This window comes from Stenella coeruleoalba, assembly GCF_951394435.1.
Source record: "Stenella coeruleoalba genome assembly, chromosome: 1".
Taxonomy (NCBI): domain Eukaryota; kingdom Metazoa; phylum Chordata; class Mammalia; order Artiodactyla; family Delphinidae; genus Stenella; species Stenella coeruleoalba.
Window position 1 is genome coordinate 51,743,115 of NC_137169.1, and position 18,326 is coordinate 51,761,440.

An 18,326-nucleotide genomic window follows, 5' to 3' on the forward strand; every position below is an offset into this window, starting at 1 on the left:
CTCTGGGACATCTTGACTAATTTTCCCACTTACAAAGCAAAAGGAAAAAATGAGGCAAGGGAGCAGAGAAAGAATAGCTTCACTTGTTTTGAACCTCTGCAATCTGTTCTCCACCTCGTTGTCAGAGTGATTTTTCTAAACAAAAACTGATCTCGTTACCACCTTCTTTACGCCCTTCAATGGCTCCCCATTAATGTTAGGATAAAGTCTAAAATCTTAAAATTTGATCACTAGGCCTGGAGTGTTCTGACCCATACTTACCCCTTCAGCCTCCTCTTGATACCTGCCCTTCAACTAGCTTGCAGTTCATTTTATTTTTTCTTTCAACTATTACCCCAGCCTTCCTTCTCCCCATTCCCATTCCCATTCCCATTCCCCTTGGATAACTCTTATTTATCTTTGAGGAAAAAAACCCCTGCTCTGACATTCAAACAGCATTTCCAAAATGAATGAATGAAGAAATGAGAGGATGAACTCATATACAAAAGAGAATATGCAGTTAGAGACCTTTAGAATTTCAAAGGACCTTGGATATCAACTAGCTCAAAGATATCATTTTTCAGATGAGCAAACTGAGAGTGGTCCTGAAAATACAGGTGGCTTTAAAGATCACACAGTTAATAGGAGAACTGAGAATAGAATCCAAGATTCCTGATGCTTATGAAAGCAACTCTGTATATGAAATGTCATTAAATAATTTGTTCAATTTTTTCCCAAAGCCAAACTAAAATTGCCATTTCCTCTCAAAAAATTAAAAATAGAATTACTATATGATTCAGCAATTTTGCTTCTGATTATATACCCAAAAGCATGGAAAGCAGGGACTCAAACAGATATTTATACCCCATGTTCATAGCAGCATTATTCGCAATAGCCAAAAGGTGGAAACAACCCAAGTTTCTATCAATGGATGAATGGATAAACAAAGTGTGGTATATACTTACAGTGGAATAGTATTCAGCCTGAAACAGGGAGGAAAATCTGGCACATGCAATAACATACATGAATTTTGAAGACATTATGCTAAGTGAAATAAGCCACTCACAAAAGGGCAAATACTGAATCATTCTACTTATATAAGGTACCTAGAGTAATCAAGTTCATAGAGGCAGAAAGTAAAACGCTGGTTGCTAGGGGCTGGGGAGAGAAGGGAATGGCAAGTTACTCTTTAATAGATACAGAGTTTCAGTTTGGGATGAAGAAAAAATCCTAGAGGTGAATAGTGTTAAGGGTTGCACAACAGTGTGAATATACTTAATGCCACTGAACTGTACATTTAAAAATGGTTAAAATGGTAAACGTTACGTATATTTTACCACAACTAAAAAAAAAAAAAGATTGCCATCTTCCTAAGGGTTCTACCAGTACAGTGTCAGATTGTGCCCCATCTCCCTACCCTGACCCACATAGGCATTTTTTTTCTGGAATGTTTTTGGTTGACTCATAATCGTGATTCTTAGCCTATTAACTGGGCTTTGAAGCAAGCTACACACTTGTTACTGCTAGTGTATCCAACACAATAACAACAACCCCAATTCTATAAATTCCTTTGCTGGTGTTCCCTTTGCTGATCCCATTTTGAGTCATCTTATGAAAGAGAAGGGGAAGCTGGAGAGCTGAAGGATTGAGGATGGAAAAGAGAGTCTGAACTTGGTGTCCATGACAACTGGGTTGTCCAGTTCCTGTTTCCTTCCTATCCATACTAGTTTGGGGGGAGTGGGATATGATCTTAAGAATATTAGAGTGAGTGTGGGGAATTCCCTGGCAGTCCAGTGGTTAGGACTCTGCACTTTCACTGCTGAGGGCACAGGTTCAATCCCTGGTCAGGGAACTAAGATCCCACAAACTGCGTGGGATGCAGCCAAAAAAAAAAAAAAAAATTAGAGTATGAAAAACCCCAGGGCCATAGGGGTCAACCTCAACTGGTTCTCGCCTTTCTTTGTTGCTGATGTTCTGGGCCCTATAGTCACTGCTGTCAAACCAATAGCAGGTACATTCTAATTTAGCGGTATCTGGAACACTAGTACCACTAGCCCAGGGCACTCAAGCTACAGTTGAGGAGTTCCTAAATTAGTCATTTTAGAAGATGCCATCCTTCCTACTTCCTCTGTCCTTATGCTGGCTGGAAGCTCATCCAGTGATTGAGTACATGGTTCCATGCCTCATAGTGAAGCTTGTCCTCTTCAGGACAACCCGTGTCTGTGTGTGTGTATGGCAGCAGTAGTGATGGTGGTGGTGAAAGGTTATGTATTACAACTTTGCAGACCTCAGAATGTCTGTGTTGCTTTTGAACAACCCTTCTTGACTTTGCATTTTATAATCATATGAATATTGTATATTTCATATGTTTTTACCTTTCCTTTTTTAAAAAAAATAAATTTATTTATTTATTTTTGGCAGTGTTGGGTCTTCGTTCCTGCGTGCGGGCTTCTCTAGTTGTAGCGAGCCGGGGCTACTCTTCATTGTGGTGCGCAGGCTTCTCATTGCGGTGGCTTCTCTTGTTGCAGAGCACAGGCTCCAGGTGTGTGGGTTTCAGTAGTTGCAGCACACGGGCTCAGTAGTTGTGGCTCACGGGCTCTAGAGTGCAGGCTCAGTAGCTGTGGCACATGGGCTTAGTTGCTCCGCGGCATGTGGGCTCCTCCCTGAGTAGGGCTTGAATCCGTGTCCCCTGCATTGGCAGGAGGATTCTTAACCACTGCACCACCAGGGAAGTCCCTACCTTTCCTTTTTTAAGTTGATTAGAAGTCCCTACCTTTCCTTTTTTAAGTTGATTTTTTTTTAAGTTGATTTTTAAGTTGGCTTGCAAAGTCAAAATTGCAAGCCAACTCTAGAAAAGTACATAGGATCTCACTGCGTGTATTTTGGACACTAACCTTGGCTTTGATTTTACCTTATTTCTATCTTAATAGTCTCTCACTCATATATAATGTGTATGTATATATACATATGTGTATATGTATATACACACATATATGTATATACATGATATATATGTGACTATATGACATATATATGACTGGTATGTGTCTGTATGTGTATAGCTATAATTAGACAGATAGAGATAAATAGACACAGATACACATATACAAACACACACATCCCCACTCCAAAACATTTTTGAGTAGAGGCAGGATAAATACGACCAACTAAATATCCGTGTTCTTGATTCTGTGCTGGATGATAAACAACTGTTGGTGGTATAGGCCTTCACAGAAGAGAAACCCAAATTGTTGTACAGTTTTGCGTTCATGATTTCATTGAATCCTCACAAAACTTCATGATGTAAGCGAGGCTGATGATATTCACATATTATAGAGAAGGAAGCCAGAGGGAGAGGTTGAACTGCCGGAGGCCACAAAGAGCAGAGAATAGAGAACCAGATCCCTCACAGCTCTTCACACCAAGTTGCAGTTGCTGCTCTCACCCCCATCCTCATTTATTTTTCCTCAGAATTATCCTTGAACTGTCTGAGCACGTAGAGGTAAATCTTTCAGGTACCTGCCTGGATTTTATAGCTGTCCCTTCAATTTAGATAATTAACCATTTTCTTTCTCTTATCAGATTCACAAACAGTATTTCTTCACTTTCCCAGGCCTCTTTTCAACTTTGATAGCAGAGATTCACTCCTTTCCCATTCCTGCAAAATATCCCTTGCATGATGTAATGAAACTGGCACTGAACTGGGGATTAATTCTTTACCAGCTGTGTGGCCGTGAGCTAGCTACTTCACTCTGCTAGTTTCAGTTTTATCATCTGTAAAATGTGGTGGTTGGAGACTTCTGAGGTCCCTTTCAGCTCTTCTTCTGTGAATTGGGAACTCGTACTTTGCTACCTTCACTTTAGTCATGATACAGATTTCCTCTCTCTGGTTGTCCTAGCAGCTCAGTTGTGCACCATCGTCTTTGGTCTTGAGGAATTTCTAGTTTATTATGGTGTGTGTCTAAGATAAGAAGGATGGGTCTGGGGGTGGGGGAAATGGGGAGTTGTTATTCAACGTTATTCATCGGCTCTGCTTGATGAATAAGTTCTAGAAATCTGCTGTACAATTTAGTGTCTAGAGTTAGCAATACAGTACTGTGTCCTTCAAGATTTAAGAGGAGAGACCTCAAGTTGAATGTTCTTACCACAAACAAAAGTTGGGGTGGGGGACAAGGAGATTCTGAGAGGTGCTGGATATATCTACTACCTTGATTGTGGTGATGGTACCATGGGTGTTGGTATACATCCAAACTCATCAAACTGTATACATTAAATATGTGCAGTTCTTTGTGTATCAATTATACCTCAATAAAGCTGTTTTTTTTTTTTAAAAAAAAGGATGGGTCCATGTGTTTGCCTTTGATTATGATTAGAGCCCACTAACTGTTAAAACAGTACTTAAAAAAAATTGAAGCCTGAACTTTTTCCCAAGTCAGACACATCATAGCTAGAGCTTTGGGGAGGAATGCTAAACAAATTGAATTCTATTCAACCACTCACTATGTGAATGACCTTGAGTAACCCCTGCAGTTTCCTGAGCCTTAGTTTCCTCGATTGTGTGGTGAGAATGACAATGGCTGACTTATCCAGAGGAAAGGTAAAGGTGAGAACATATGTGGAAGGCCTGTGACAAACTCAATGTCCTACTATTTTGATACTTAAAATTTCCACCTGGTCATAATGCCACATCTTGCATGAGCCACACTCCTGACCCTGTATTTCATCAGACTACAAGGCTGGAAAGCTAACAATTTGTTCATCTATTCATTCACATGTGAATTTGCCCAACATTTACTGAGGATCTACTATGGCACTTTGCTTGTAGTTATACAAGGATGAATGAAGTCATCACACTTTCAAGGAGCTCATAGTCTAGCAGACAAATGGACAAACAAATAACTAATATACAATATGTAGAGAGCTGTCCTAGAGGTGAGGATAAGACATTATCGAACATGCAGGAGGGACTGATGGATTCTGCCAGGGGAGTTGGGAAGCAGCATTTGGTTCTCGAAAAAAAATGAGTGGAACCCATTTTTTAGGGATTTCTGGACAGACAAAAAGCACACAAACAAGGGAAGAGACGAATTAACATGTATAGTGTGTTCAGAAAGTGATGAGAAAAGTGCGTCATTTAGCGTGGATGGGACGAGGGGGTATCAGAGAGAATTGAGGCAGGAGGAGAGTCTGGAAAAGGAGGGTGATAATAAAACCAAATGTGATCTGTACCAAGTTGGGGGAAAACCATAACATTTTAGAGAGAAATCCAAAGGTATCATGAGACTATTTTATAATCTTGACTATTAGTTATAGTAAAGGCTAGGCTGCTATATCAGAGGCCTCAGAACACAACAGTTTAAATATGATCTAGGCTGGAGGAGCAGCTTTGCTCCATGAGGTCGTTTAGGGACACAGGTTCTCCTACCTTGCTGCTCTCTTGTCTCCTAGGGCATTGTCCTGGTCTTTTTCACTGAAGTTCAGTCTCTAACATAGGCTCACTGCAGTCCTTAGGTCAGAAATTGACAAGAAATTTCTTTGAAGCAAGTGACATGGAGATTGGACTCAGAAATTCTGCTCCCATTCTATTGAGAAGAACTTAACCATGTGTCATGCCTATCTGCAAGGAAGGCTGGGAAATATAGGCTCTAAACTGTTCATCTATGTCTCCAAAAATAGAGAACAGATTTAGGGGAGACAATAGTCTGCCACAACTTGCTTATTTGGAAGCTTCATCAAATCCTAGATTTAAATTTGCTTCTAGTATTTATCCTTTATATTGCCATGTTAGATCTCTAAATGCCAGTGTTGATTACTTAGCCTAAAAAGTACTTTGGATGATCTAGGATTTACCAAGCAAATCAAGAAAATGTGAAATATATCTGTGTGTTCAACATTCAACTTAGTTTGGAAATTTAAATTTATTATGAGAAAAATATTGCAATTCTGAATCATGTTTCTAATTCTGTAAGACTCTGATGTTCTAGTCTCCATATCAATGCCCTGCAAGAGGATTAAGTTTTTATTTGGGTCAACAAAGCAGGATTCCTGGAAGAGCCTACTATTTTCAAGGCATAAAACGGGCCTATGTGGAAACATGAGGCTCTCAATGGGGTTGACGACTCAAAATCACCCTATTCAATGTGCAGCTGATTTTCAGTGGGGCTGAAGTTACTGGAACACAAATTCAGGGTGTGGGAAGAGCTAATAGAGAGTAAACAGTCAATCTATGTGAGCTCTCGTTATGGTTACTGTTTTATTTTAAAATTATTTAATATTGGTAGGTTTAAGGATATAGAAGTGGCAATTTGTGGGGTAAGGAGAGCCTCTTTCACTAATAGGTCTTATTATACATCGGGTGGATATTTGAACTTTGGGGAGAGTCTGGACAAATTGCACTCTTAAGTTGTCCCTGTTGATCAAAGTCCCTAAAGTAAATATCAATGGCGCGTCTCCCTTGCTTCCTCACCTCTCTCCTACCCTCTACTCTTGCCCCCCTTTCTCTCTCTTGCTCATTCATTCCTGCTATGCTATACAGTTCAAGACTTTATCTTCTCTCACCTTTTTCTAACTAGTCTCTTTGCCTCCATTGCTAGCATGATCTTTCTAATTTGCAAATCTTTCCTCGTCTATCTTTTAATTAAATACCTTTCATGCCTCCCTGGTCCCTCAAGCAAAAGTTTAAATGGCTCGCAAGGTTCTCCACCATCTTGCCTCAGTCTGCCTTTCTAACTACATCTCTAGTTACTGTAACACAAGCTAATACTAGCTAGAGCAACAAGCCACAATCAAACCCATCCCCATTCTCTGGCCCATTGCATACACTGACATCTCTGTGCTTTCCTGGACAGGAGTGCCCTGCCCCTTGATTGTTCACGTGGCAAATTCATACTTTTGGCCCAACACAAATGTCATTTCCCTTTTTTAGCTTTTTATCTGTACATCCAGGCAAAATCAGTCATCTGTGTTCCCATTGCCCTTTATGTATATCTAAGTTGGACACAGCACTTATTACATTACATTGTTATTTACCTTTATGTCTTGTCCCTGCCATGGACTGAAAGCTTCTTAGAGGCAGGGATAATATCTTATTCTCTGTATCCCCAGCTAGCACATTCAATGTACCTAGAACATGGTACATATTAAACAGTAATAATATAATTATTATAGCTACCGTATATTGACCACATATAATGTACTAGGTAATTTACAAATGTTCTTAATATGTCCCATTTTTCACATGAGGAATCTAAAGCTTACAGAGGTGAAATAATTTGCCTGGAGTCACATAGTAGGACCAACATTAACACCTAAGTTGGACTCCAAAGCCTATACTATGTTGTTAACTAGATGGAGATATAAAAGTTCACTTTGGAAATTGTACTAACCTACCACATTAGGCTAAGTTAATGAACTACAGACATTGTACACAAAACTCACTGTTACCACTTACTGACAAGGCCTGGCTTGCTTAGCATTGGGAATTATTCAGACCATGGCCTCTACAGAGCAATGCAATACAAGGTGATACCTCTTGTGCATTTCAAAGGCTCTTAGCTCTTGACAAAACAGACCTCCATTCTCACAATAGGTCGATGTCCTATTTTACAGGTGTTATGTAACCATCTCAAGATCACACAGCCCTAGCACCAGCTGAACTAGGCTTAGAACTTTTTTGATTACTTAAAAAATTATTTTTTCTTTTTACTTAAGCCACTACATCTCATCAAGTGTATTTCTAGGGTGAAAGTAGTATGCCAAGTGGAAATGTATGCTCAGTGGAGGAGGCCAGGATTAAATGCCACAGACTTCCTAGAGCCAGACAATATCTGAATCTATCAGCGGCAGACCAGAACAGCCAAGCTTGCTTAACACCAAGGGCAGCCACAGTACTAAACCTCCCAGCAATGCTGCATCAGTTAGCGAGTTGTAAAGTGCAAGCCTACAGCCAAAAATGTGGTTCAAAATAAAACAGGAGGTTTCTCTAACCTCTAATTTAACTGTGCAAGGTCCTGTTATTAATTAATTAGGTACCTTCACCAAGGACAGTTAAGAAAATCAGACAACTGCCAGGTTGCTTCCTATTCCTCTTGACTTCTTATTGGATAATTTTTATCAAGTGAGCTAAGCACACATTTTCACGTAACTCAGTTATTCAGCAAAACGTCCTACCCTACTTAACTGATGTAAAGCAAACACATTTAAAAAAAACGCAATAGCCCGGTTGTGAAGATTTCCAATTAAAGGGACACTCTCCCCACACCACCACTGCATCAATGGCTAGTTTGTTGTTTAAAACAAACACATGAAAGGTTGACATTGAAATATCCTGATTACATGATCTTAAAGGGTCTGGATTAATAAGATGAATCAGTGAGATGAAGGACTTAATATTCCAATAATTGTGGTTTAACCCTCCTCCCCCTTTAAATGTCGAGATTCTTACAGCTCTTCTTTTGGGGGGATGGGAGGTAGAGGGGTGCATTAAACTTTGTGGAACCCAGGTTTTGTAAGGATATTGACAAACCAGACAATTGCAATTAAGTTAGAACTTCACTGCATCTCCTGCTTTAAAGGAAGAGCTTTATTCTTGAGAGAGCGCACCTAACAATTTTATGTCAGCCATCTGCAGAGAGCAGAGTCAACGCTTTTTCCTTTCTGAACCTGGAGCACAAGCTTTATTTCACTGCGAGTTCTCTGTGACATTTTGCACTCTCTTGATTTAATGAACCAAAGAGGATCTTTAACTCTTGGTCTACACCAGTGCAAATAAAGGTTAAATCTCTCACTAACCATCATGAACTAGCCTAATAACTCACGAGAGGTTGTGGAAAAAGAAACCGAGAAAGCAGGTGCGCAGACTTGATTAAAACGTGCAAAACCCGCACAACCGCAGGCAAAGGTACTATATCCTCACATCTCCCTAGTACCGGCTGTGAGGTCCGCAAGCCGGGGATCTACTACTGCGCCAAAAACACCATCCTGAGAGCGGGGCCTAGTAACACAGGGGCTTTTCTTCCGAACGGTGTCCCGACCGGAGCTTGCGCTGAATGCCGGGGCTCCTATTGGCCACACGCCGTGGGGGAGGAGGAGACTGGCGGGGAGAGCGACAGGAGGAAGGGAGAAGGGGGCAAGGCCTTTTCCCTGCCCCCTCCCGGCCCCCTCCCGGCCCCCTCCGCAGGCAGCCGCCGGCGCCTCCTGCGTGGTTACTATGCAAATTGCAGCGATTGCGGAAATAAACAAGGGAGTAGGGACGGGAGAGAGGGACTGCGAATCGATGGCAACTTCTGCAAAGTCTCGTACAATCCAAAGCACACAAGGCAAAACCAGAGAGAATCTGAGAACCAGCCAGCCGGGGTTGGATCGCTTTCAAAAGAGGAGAGACAGTGAGAGAGGCAGAGAGCGCGCGTTGCAATTGCAAAAGCCTCCTGATTTGGAGTAAAAAAAAAAAAAAAAAAAAAAAAATCTCCAAGAAGCCTGCAATTGGCCAACAGCTTAAAAAAAAATCTCTTCCGGGTTTTCAACGGTTCCAAGTTTATTTAGATATCTTTTCTCATGCAAAAAAAAAAATGGGGACAACAAATGAAGCAATTCGTCCGAACATTTTAAAGTTTCTCACGTACTCTTTTTACATTGCAGTGGTACGTGGTACATCTTTAAACTTTCTATTTTGCGTTTATACGATATGTGTTTTATAAACAATAATGGTAGAATGATTTTGTTTAATGGCTAAGACTTTAAAATTTCTCTAGCTTGCATATGCATTGAAGTGACTGCTGGGTAAATGTCTATTGTAATGGTTTTGTTTTAAAGATGTAGCTTTGTGGATGGCTTTTTTTTTCTTTCTTTTTTGCTATGTGCATCAAGGACCGGGTTTCCTTTTTTTTTTTCTTTCCTCCCCGAGATTTGAAAAAATTGCTGAGCTTGACAGATTTTTTTCCTCCTAGCGCTTGCTCGGTTCCAGAAGGGGGAAAAAAATCCTGTACGTGCTCTGTTCCGTAAAAAGACGTCTGGCCTCAGCAGTCAACCTAACCCGAAAAGAAATGTCTGGACCCAGAGAGTAATTGACTATTCGATCCTCTAATCAATGGGACAACATGGGAGATTGACAAAAGCTTTATCCAATCATATCCAAGCATGGGTGTACAATGGCTCGCAACAGCCAGAGGGGGCCGGGCAGAGAAGATCTGAAGTTCTCTGCGGCTCTGAAGGGGATGGTGCGGTTCAAGCTGTCAAAGCTACAAGCTCTTCCGGATTTAGCAAACACAATAGGAAAGAGTTTTCGAGTTTAAGAAAAAAAAAAAAAAACCAAAACAGCGTGGGTTTTGTTTTGTCTTGTTTTGCGTGAATTGTATGCCTTCTTCTTTGCCTTTTGGGAAAAGTTTAAAAAAATTCTACTAGAGAAACCTTTAACTTTGCATGAATTGTTATTTGTAAATTCAGGGAAGTTGTTAATGGTTGTGGAAGGTGAGGTTCAACTTTTAAAAATGTGTGGCTTGAAAACTGGGACTGTAGTGAGCTTTGGGAAGTAATATATTGCACAATTAGCCTTGCAAAACGTCTTACTCTGATTATCTTAGAAGCTTTGGCTTTTCAGGTACTTTGAAGGAATAGGCAAGCCTCTCTTGAACTTTAAACAACAGTTTTAAGGGAGAGAGACTGTTTCACAGGTGGACTGACAGCTGTTTTATACATTTGAAAGGAAGATGGGGAGAAAGAGAGTGTTGTTCTTGACTTTTCTTGAATTCTGTTTAAATATATGGTCAGTAGCGAATAGGATCTTGAGACTGGCCAAGTTCACGTTTCTTCTTGTTACCACAACAACCCCTGTGGAGGGTGTGTGTGGAAGATTGCTGACTCGCTAACTCTTAGCTGGAGTCTGGCCTCTTGGACAAGTCTTTGACACCAATCCAGTGGAAACCAACTGCGGTAGCTTGTCTTGGAGACAGTAACTGGCAGCCTCTGACTAAAATATATCCATCTCTTCCTTCCCTCTGAGCTGTGTAGACACCTAATTCTGTTGGGAAGTGAATGGAAAATAATATAGGCTCTTTCCCATCTTTGGCTTAAATTCCCATTGAGCTATTTCCCAGGGCTTTAGGCATTCTAATCAAATCTGGCCGGGAAATCTGATGTAAGAATCCACTTGGATGCTCAGTTCAGGAACATGATTCAATTTAGGAATATATGCATATAAGAAAATCTGCACACAAGTGACTGTAGGTCAAAAAACTAGAGAAGAAAAATGTTGGAAGCTGCTAGTAATAAAGTTAGTCTTGGTAGGAACTAGAGTAAATGGCGTTGTCACTTACAAACCCCAATTTTACCTTCATTGCTTTGTACATTAAAATCTAAATCATATTAATAAGATCTTCCTATTAAGTAACCTCCAAAATGAGAGGTATTTGAGATGTACATATAAGTGAAACCTTATTGACATAATTTATATATCTAAGAGGATTTCACTAAAACTGGCAAGGTAACATTTCTGCAAATAAAACACAGCAAATGCAAGGCTGGGCTCTGTGCCAGGGAGAATATGGATAGCAGAGAGCATGACAGGAGCCTCCTTTGCGCAGAGACAATCCCATTTCAAGGCAGCCGCCTAGCACTTGCAAAATAAATGACTGGAGTGGTTATTTCCAATAAGGGGTTTATCCTTCCTAACAATGGGTCACTTATACGATTGCAGTAAACTAGTTTTTGTACTTCACCTGTGTTTCCTATACTGTTCTCTCTACTATCCTTTCTTTCTTCTCTTCGCGCTCCATCCCTGTTCTCTTTCAAGGGTCTTAGTATCTTTGTGAACTCTGGACAAGGATTTACTTTTGCAACTTGGGACGTAGGGGAGAGGGTTGGAAAGGTTTTCTACCCCCAGTCTGCCCTTTGAGGAACATCTGTTTCTTTGTGTGTTTAAATTTATGCCTGTTGGAGAGAAAGTTACCAGAAGCCTCTCTGTAACTGTAACTCTTCTACTGTATTTTTCGCAGTCCTGTTTCCAAAGGCTGTAGTTGGAACTGTGCTTTGTAGTGTTTCCCCCGCCGGCCCACCCCCCCACCTCCCGCGGGGGAGGGAGCGGGAGCTGGCGGAGGTAGGAGAGAAAGCAGGAGCGGATGTGCAGGGCTTTGGTGCTGAACTTGGATCCAGCCCTTGCCTAGAGGGCGCAAACAATCGTCCCATATCCAAAAGTCTTACGAAGGGCGCCAAAAGTTACTTAAGATAATATTGCTAACCGCAGAAAGCTGGAAATCGCGGGCACATCCACTGCTGCAACAAAAGAAGTTTTCAAAGTAGAAATAGCAGCATTAAATTTCTTTCCCCATTTTTTTTTTAAACCAGGGCGACGTGCCAGCCCTTTCTAAAAAATTATTTTCCTTTTTTTTGAGATTCAATTAAAAGTCAGCATCTTTGCTGTTTTGGGAAGAGGCAGATGTGAAGTCTATCTTTTAACACACCAAAAGAAAGATTTTAATCTGCTCTGGAAGAAAGCTTCCCAAGAGTACACACTCGGAACAATAACTTCTCACTGTGCCTCAGTTACATGTTGGAACCGTCAGCCAGAAACTTCTATCGAGGAAACTTGGAGCGCGTTGAAGTTATAGATCCCAGCGAGGGTTTTCGTGGCCAGGGATGTTGTCTCCGTTATTCGGCTTGCCATTTAGGACGTTTCTCCCCTACTGATAATCCAAGAGGAACCGAGGAAAAGCAGTTGTGTAGTTTGGGAAGACGGGGCTCTCTCATTAAAGGTTTAAGTCATTATTTCCCCTCACCCCTTAATAAATAATCAGAGTTTTCCAAGGAGATTTAGAAGCGGGGTGGGGGGCGCGTGTGAAAATGGTCTCTTGAGAATTCAGGAATTATTCTGGCAATAAAGTAACTGGAGAACAAGCATAAAATCACGTTAGAAAGATGCAGACTATTTCAGAGAACTTTGTTTTCTCCAGTAGCATATTTCTTGCTCCTTACTTTTAAAAAGGGGGTGGGGTGGGGGAGAGTCTGAATGAGAGTGGCCTTAACATGTCACCTCACCCTCACATGCTGAGTGGGCATTCCTACAGTAATTTCCTCTTTTCAGAGGCTCTCTAGCTGTGTAACCTCTACCAAGGTGCAGATTCCCCTGTCTGTGTGCCAGAGCCTTTAACGTGATACAGTCGTCTTTCCTTTTGGAATCTTGAGAAGGATTAGAAAATGCAGCAGGCTGCAAACTAGAGTGAGGGAGATGAGGAGGAAGAAATGGGATGGGAGTTTGGAGGAAGGAGGTATACTTTTTTTTTTCTTTACCATCAGTGAAGACAGCCTAGAGAGAAAATATGAGGTTAAAAAAAACTGGAAAAGCAGGCTTATTGGCAACTTGCCAAACCCTAAAAACCACCCCCTCTTTTGCCAAAACAATACTTTAGCAAACCTAAAATAATTGCAGGAAGCTCTTTTCCATTTTAAGAACTATTACCTGGGGGAGGGAAAAAGAGGGGATTCTTAAAAGGCACCCTTCCAGAGGTGTCTCAGGAACAGGGACAGTAATGATAGCATGTGTCCAGTTCTGGGCACGTGTTTGTGGACCAGAATATCTCCCTTCCCTAAGGGGACATCCCTTTCACATTTTTTTTTTCTTCCTAAAAAGAGAAAGATGTCATAGCTAAACCACTGTTGTTTCTGAACGTGATAGAACTTTTTCTATGGCGTCTGTGTTCAAACCCACTAGTTTCACAGTCCTGGGAGGGAGAAAGCTAGTTAATCTCCGCCTCCCTTTCTCCAGACACCACCCCCCCCAGCCCCCAAATCCGGTGAATCTTCCTTGTGAAAATTTCCCCCACCACCCCCGCTTCTGGAGGCCATAGGACTGAAGCTGCACAAAGTTTGCAGGATTTTGTGCATAATTACCTCTGCCGACGATCTATTCCCACAAAAAGCTTCGTTGGAGAGACTACAATGCTTTGAGCCGTACCGCATTTCAGAAGGGAACAAAAGTTACCTAGGAGGTCTGATTTTTAAAAAATATTTGCATACATGCAAATTTGCCCCCCCCCCCCGCCTTCTCCGCGGTTCTCTACGTGCCCGCGCAGCGAACCGAGGGGTGCAGGGCAACCTGGCAAAGTTGCCCAAGTCCTCCACCGAGGTCCGCGAAGGTCTGCGGCGGGGGTTGGGGGATGGGAACGAGGAAAAGTAGTTTTGTTTGCTTAAGCACATCCTGTGGCAGCCTATAGCTGCCCGGGAGTACAGACTGTAACTGCTCCTCACTGCGTTACCCAGTAATGCGCTGAGCGGGGACTGGGGGGGCGGAGGGGGGTGCCGAGCGAGCGAGCCAGGGAGCGAGCGAGGGAGCGAGAGAGGAGCGAGCGCGAGCGGCCGCGGAGGCTCGGGACCCGGCTGGCCGCGCGGCGCCGCAGCCGCCCCCTCCCCCACACCGCCCCCCCACCCCCCCGCGGCGGCGCGAGCGGGCGGCGGCCGTGCGGTGCGGTGCAGAGCGGAGGCGGAGGCGGGCGCGCGGGCAGCTCGCGGGCACCCGGCCGGCGGGCGCGGGAGCTGGAAAGGGTGCGCTATGCCTTTAACGCCCGCGTACAGTAGACATGTATAGTGGAGTGTAGGGAAACTCTAGGCGGGGTTAAAGTTCAGCTCATGGAGCGGCAATAGCGCTGGCTGGCTGCAGTTGAGCCGAGTTGGAAATGTGAACGCAAGAAGCAGGCTTGATTTTTTTTTCTCCCCCCTTCTCTCTCTCTCCTCCTCTCTCCCTCTTTCTCCTTTCTCACCCGCACTCACGCACACCTCCAAACCGCACACCCAGACGCACACGCACACCCCACCGCCGGGCAGTGATGTATTCTCCGCTCTGTCTCACCCAGGTAAGCAGCTGTTTGGATGCGGAGGGGCTGTGGGGGTCGGAGTGGCGGGGGCCGACCTGGAGCCGGGCCGGGGGTGCCGGGGACCCCGGCGCCAGCAGGGCCCGGGACATGTGTCTCGGGGTGTGCCCGTGTCTGCGCGTGTTTCGGTGTGTGTGTGTGTGTGTGTGTGTGTGTGTGTGCGCGTATGCTCGTGGAGGGGGGGTGGTGGAGAAATACAGCTTTAAGAAAGTAACTTTGTTTCCATGCGGGTGCATTCCTCTTGCACGGCCATTTGTGTGGGCACATGGCTAATGGCGCCCTCTTATTAATGCGTTAATTAATATCGGGGCGATTGACTGCGGAACGGCGGTGTTTTCGGACGCCCCGCACGTGTTTCGGCGGGGTTGCAGCCCATGACACGCTGAAATCTGGACTCAGCGTTTCTGCAGGCGCGAGGCCGGTTTCTGTAGTTAACGCGGCGCCCGGGGAGGGGGCCGCCGACGGAGCCCCCAGCACGCCCCGCACTCTCGGGGCCGCTGCACCCCTGGCTGCGGGAGAACTCGGGTCCCCGCGCCCGCTGCCCGCCCGCTGAGCCCGCGCCGCAGCAGCCTCCCCAAACTCTTACTTTTGTTTATTGTTTGTCAGCCTTTGGGGTCCGGCCGCGGGAGGGACGCGGGCCAGGGCCCCCGCCGGGACAGCGCCCCTTGGGCATGGGCGGGCGGCGGCGAGCCGGTCCCGGGGCTCGGCGGAGCGGAGCTGCGTGGCCCCGCGTCCCCCCGCGCCGGCCGGGTGGAGCCTGCGTCCTCGCCGCCAGTCGCCCGCTCGCTTTCCCGAGCGAAAGTTTCGGTGTCGGGACGAGCCCACGCTGCGCGGGTCGGCGAGCGACGGAGGCCGCGGGCCGGGGCGCGCCGGGCGGAGTTGGGCTACCGGCCGCGAGCCTGAGCGGCGGCCGAGCCGGACGCGACTCCCCCCCACCCCCCCCGCCGCCGCCGCCGCCGCCGCCGCCGCCTCCCGCTGCTGCCGCGCGACTCGGGCCGCCCAGCGCACAGGACGGGGGCAACTTTTCCCTCCGACCTAACTCGGAGCGTGGGTCTCTGTCGCCCCAGCGCCTCTCCTTTCCATGCCCTCCCTTTCCATCCCTCCCTTGTCTGCACCACCCCCAGGCAAAATATTGCTACTTCACGGCCCCAAGTTTGGTCCGTTTTGAATATATTATTTATTTCCTTTGAGTAAAAGGCATGAAGCTAAAGTGATCTTGCGCTAAAATTTTTTTGAAGAAAAGTGTGAGCCTTCATACTGTTTTGGTACATTGCGATCTGACCATTAATCACCTAGATGAAGTTTGTATGCTTCATATAAAATGTTTATTCACCACTCCCTTCAAAAACCTGCTACCACCTCTTGCTTTCATTTAGCAGGAGATAACGGTTTAACCGGAATACTTTCTGGAAGACTAAAAAGTATCCATAGTTTCTTCTCTCCTCTCTAGTTTCTGGATTCATTTCCCACATGACATGCCTTCTTATTGCAATATCTAACAGTCATCTACCGGCTATTTGATCTCAGAAGACTCTTAAATGCATCTTCTATGTTGAAATGGTCTGTTTGGGATTTAGGCCTAGCATTAATAATGGATAGCAGTTGCTTTTAGTTATTGTAAAAGTTTTTTATTTTTCCCTAACAAACTTCCAAAGTTCCTATTTTAGTAACTCGTGGAAGTATGGAATGAAACTTTTCCAACCAGTTTTGGCAAGGTTCACAATTGCATATGGATAAGATGCAAAGTGTAAGATAATTTGAATGAGTTATGACTACAGTGAAAATGCTGAGATTCAAAGGCTGAAGTTCTAGCTGGCAAAAGTTTGCAACACGTAGAACTGGTAGATAATACCAGTGTGCTGCCCTAGTGGGGAAGGACCTTAGCAGACACATTAGCGTCTTCGCCAGTGAGCTCTCAATAGATAAATTTGTATTTTGGGATGGTGCATACATGAGGATACCTGTGTACCCATGCAGGCCCAGGGCATAGTCAGGTATTTAACAAAGTTGGATTCTTTTGGTTCATGAGCTATTATCACATTAAGAAAGTTTTTTTTTTTTTTTAAACCTATTTGGCAGTGACATTTAGTAGGCCTTCTTCTGGAAACACCACTAAGAGAAACGCTTACTTAGTGTAACAGTTTGTAAAGAAAATGTACACTAAATAGTGAATGAGGGCCATATATTTTATGAGTTCTTCTTTTAGAAATTGATTCACAATTTATTTAACTTGCCGGAATATTTATAAAGCTTTAGAGCCAGTTTTAAAAAGAAAAACTTAGGTAGTTTATTGGTCATTAAAGAAAGTCCAGTAAAGCGCAGTGATAAAAATTACTCTAAATGAAAGAATAAAATCCATATACGTGTGCAATTTTTAAAAACTTTATCAGGAAAATTCCAGACATCGTATTTTAATCCATGTGGACACATCTTAACCAAATCATGTACCTGGTCATAGAATGGTAACAGTAGAAATTTATAGGTGAACCTTTGAAAGAAGTAGTTCCAAAAATATCAGCATTCCGTGGTTCCGAAACTTGGCTTACTTACAAACAGATGAACGTTGAAGATGCTGATTCAAAGTCCTACCACTTTAGAAACAGGTTTTCAGGTTTGTTTTTATTGGTGGCCCATAACTTTCTCACTGAGTACATAACGTAAAATATTCTTTGTTTTCTCTTGAATATTTTGAAATATTATATAGCTTATGGCGATATGTGCAACAACATGCTTTATAAGGGCATACTGTTTTGTTTTTAAACTAATTTATGCTGTGCCTGGGCATTTCCTGCAAGTGAATGATGTTCTTTAGTTTTGATGTTCTGGAATATTTCTAATTGTGCATTGAGAAGTATAACTAGCCCTTTCCTTGTGTATGTGAGTAAGAGTCATACAAAATATTGTGCACTTTTATTGGCACATTCTTAAGACCTTTGGGGAGTAATAACTTGTAAATACTTTTGATGTAAAACTGGGAACTTAGATTATTCTTAATGATTAGTTGAGATAGTTGGCCTCATTTAAGGATTTTTATGATGAGATATATGGGCAGTTGGTTGGCAGGTAAACAAAATCCTTTTGAACACGAATGCACGCAGTTCGCAGTTCTCTGAGAAGCATATTGGGAGTATCTTCGAACACTTAAATGTCACATTAGAAGGTTTATTTTAAATGTTTATCATCATTAATAAAGCTCTTTAATATGACAGGGTTTTGACATAAATGTGAATTGTTTGGAGCTAAGTTATTCTTTGCATTTTAAAATGGGGCTGAGACTTTAAAATGAAATCCTCATTTTGGTGAAAGCTCACTTTGTAGTTAAGGTAGACTCCGGGCGTTCTTTGCATAATTCCACAGAGCCTTGGTCCCTAGCATGTCTTGTGTATATAAGAAAATCAGTCAATGTGAAGGACTGTTTCAAACCCCAAATTTATGTATTTTAGAGCATTTCAAGGATGAGCTCAGAATTTAGTAATGTTTAAATGCTTTGCA

General features: G+C 43.3%; 1 protein-coding gene across 7 annotated transcripts in view; it reads left to right on the forward strand.

The window, feature by feature from the left end:
- Positions 1-9,048: 9,048 nt before the first annotated feature.
- Positions 9,049-18,326, forward strand: part of NFIA (nuclear factor I A) — a gene marked incomplete at its 3' end in the record, with an annotated part of 398,017 nt that continues 388,739 nt past the window's right edge. For 2 of the 7 annotated variants that reach the window (XM_079919085.1, XM_079919086.1), the window contains exon 1: positions 9,049-9,617. In XM_079919085.1, coding sequence (XP_079775211.1) covers positions 9,546-9,617 — 72 coding nt within the window. In that variant the 5' untranslated portion in view covers positions 9,049-9,545. Of the gene's footprint in view, positions 9,618-13,765; positions 13,956-14,063; positions 14,093-14,252; positions 14,817-18,326 lie in introns of those variants that run through there. The other 5 variants (XM_079919087.1, XM_079919083.1, XM_079919084.1 and 2 more) reach the window with 4 other exon arrangements.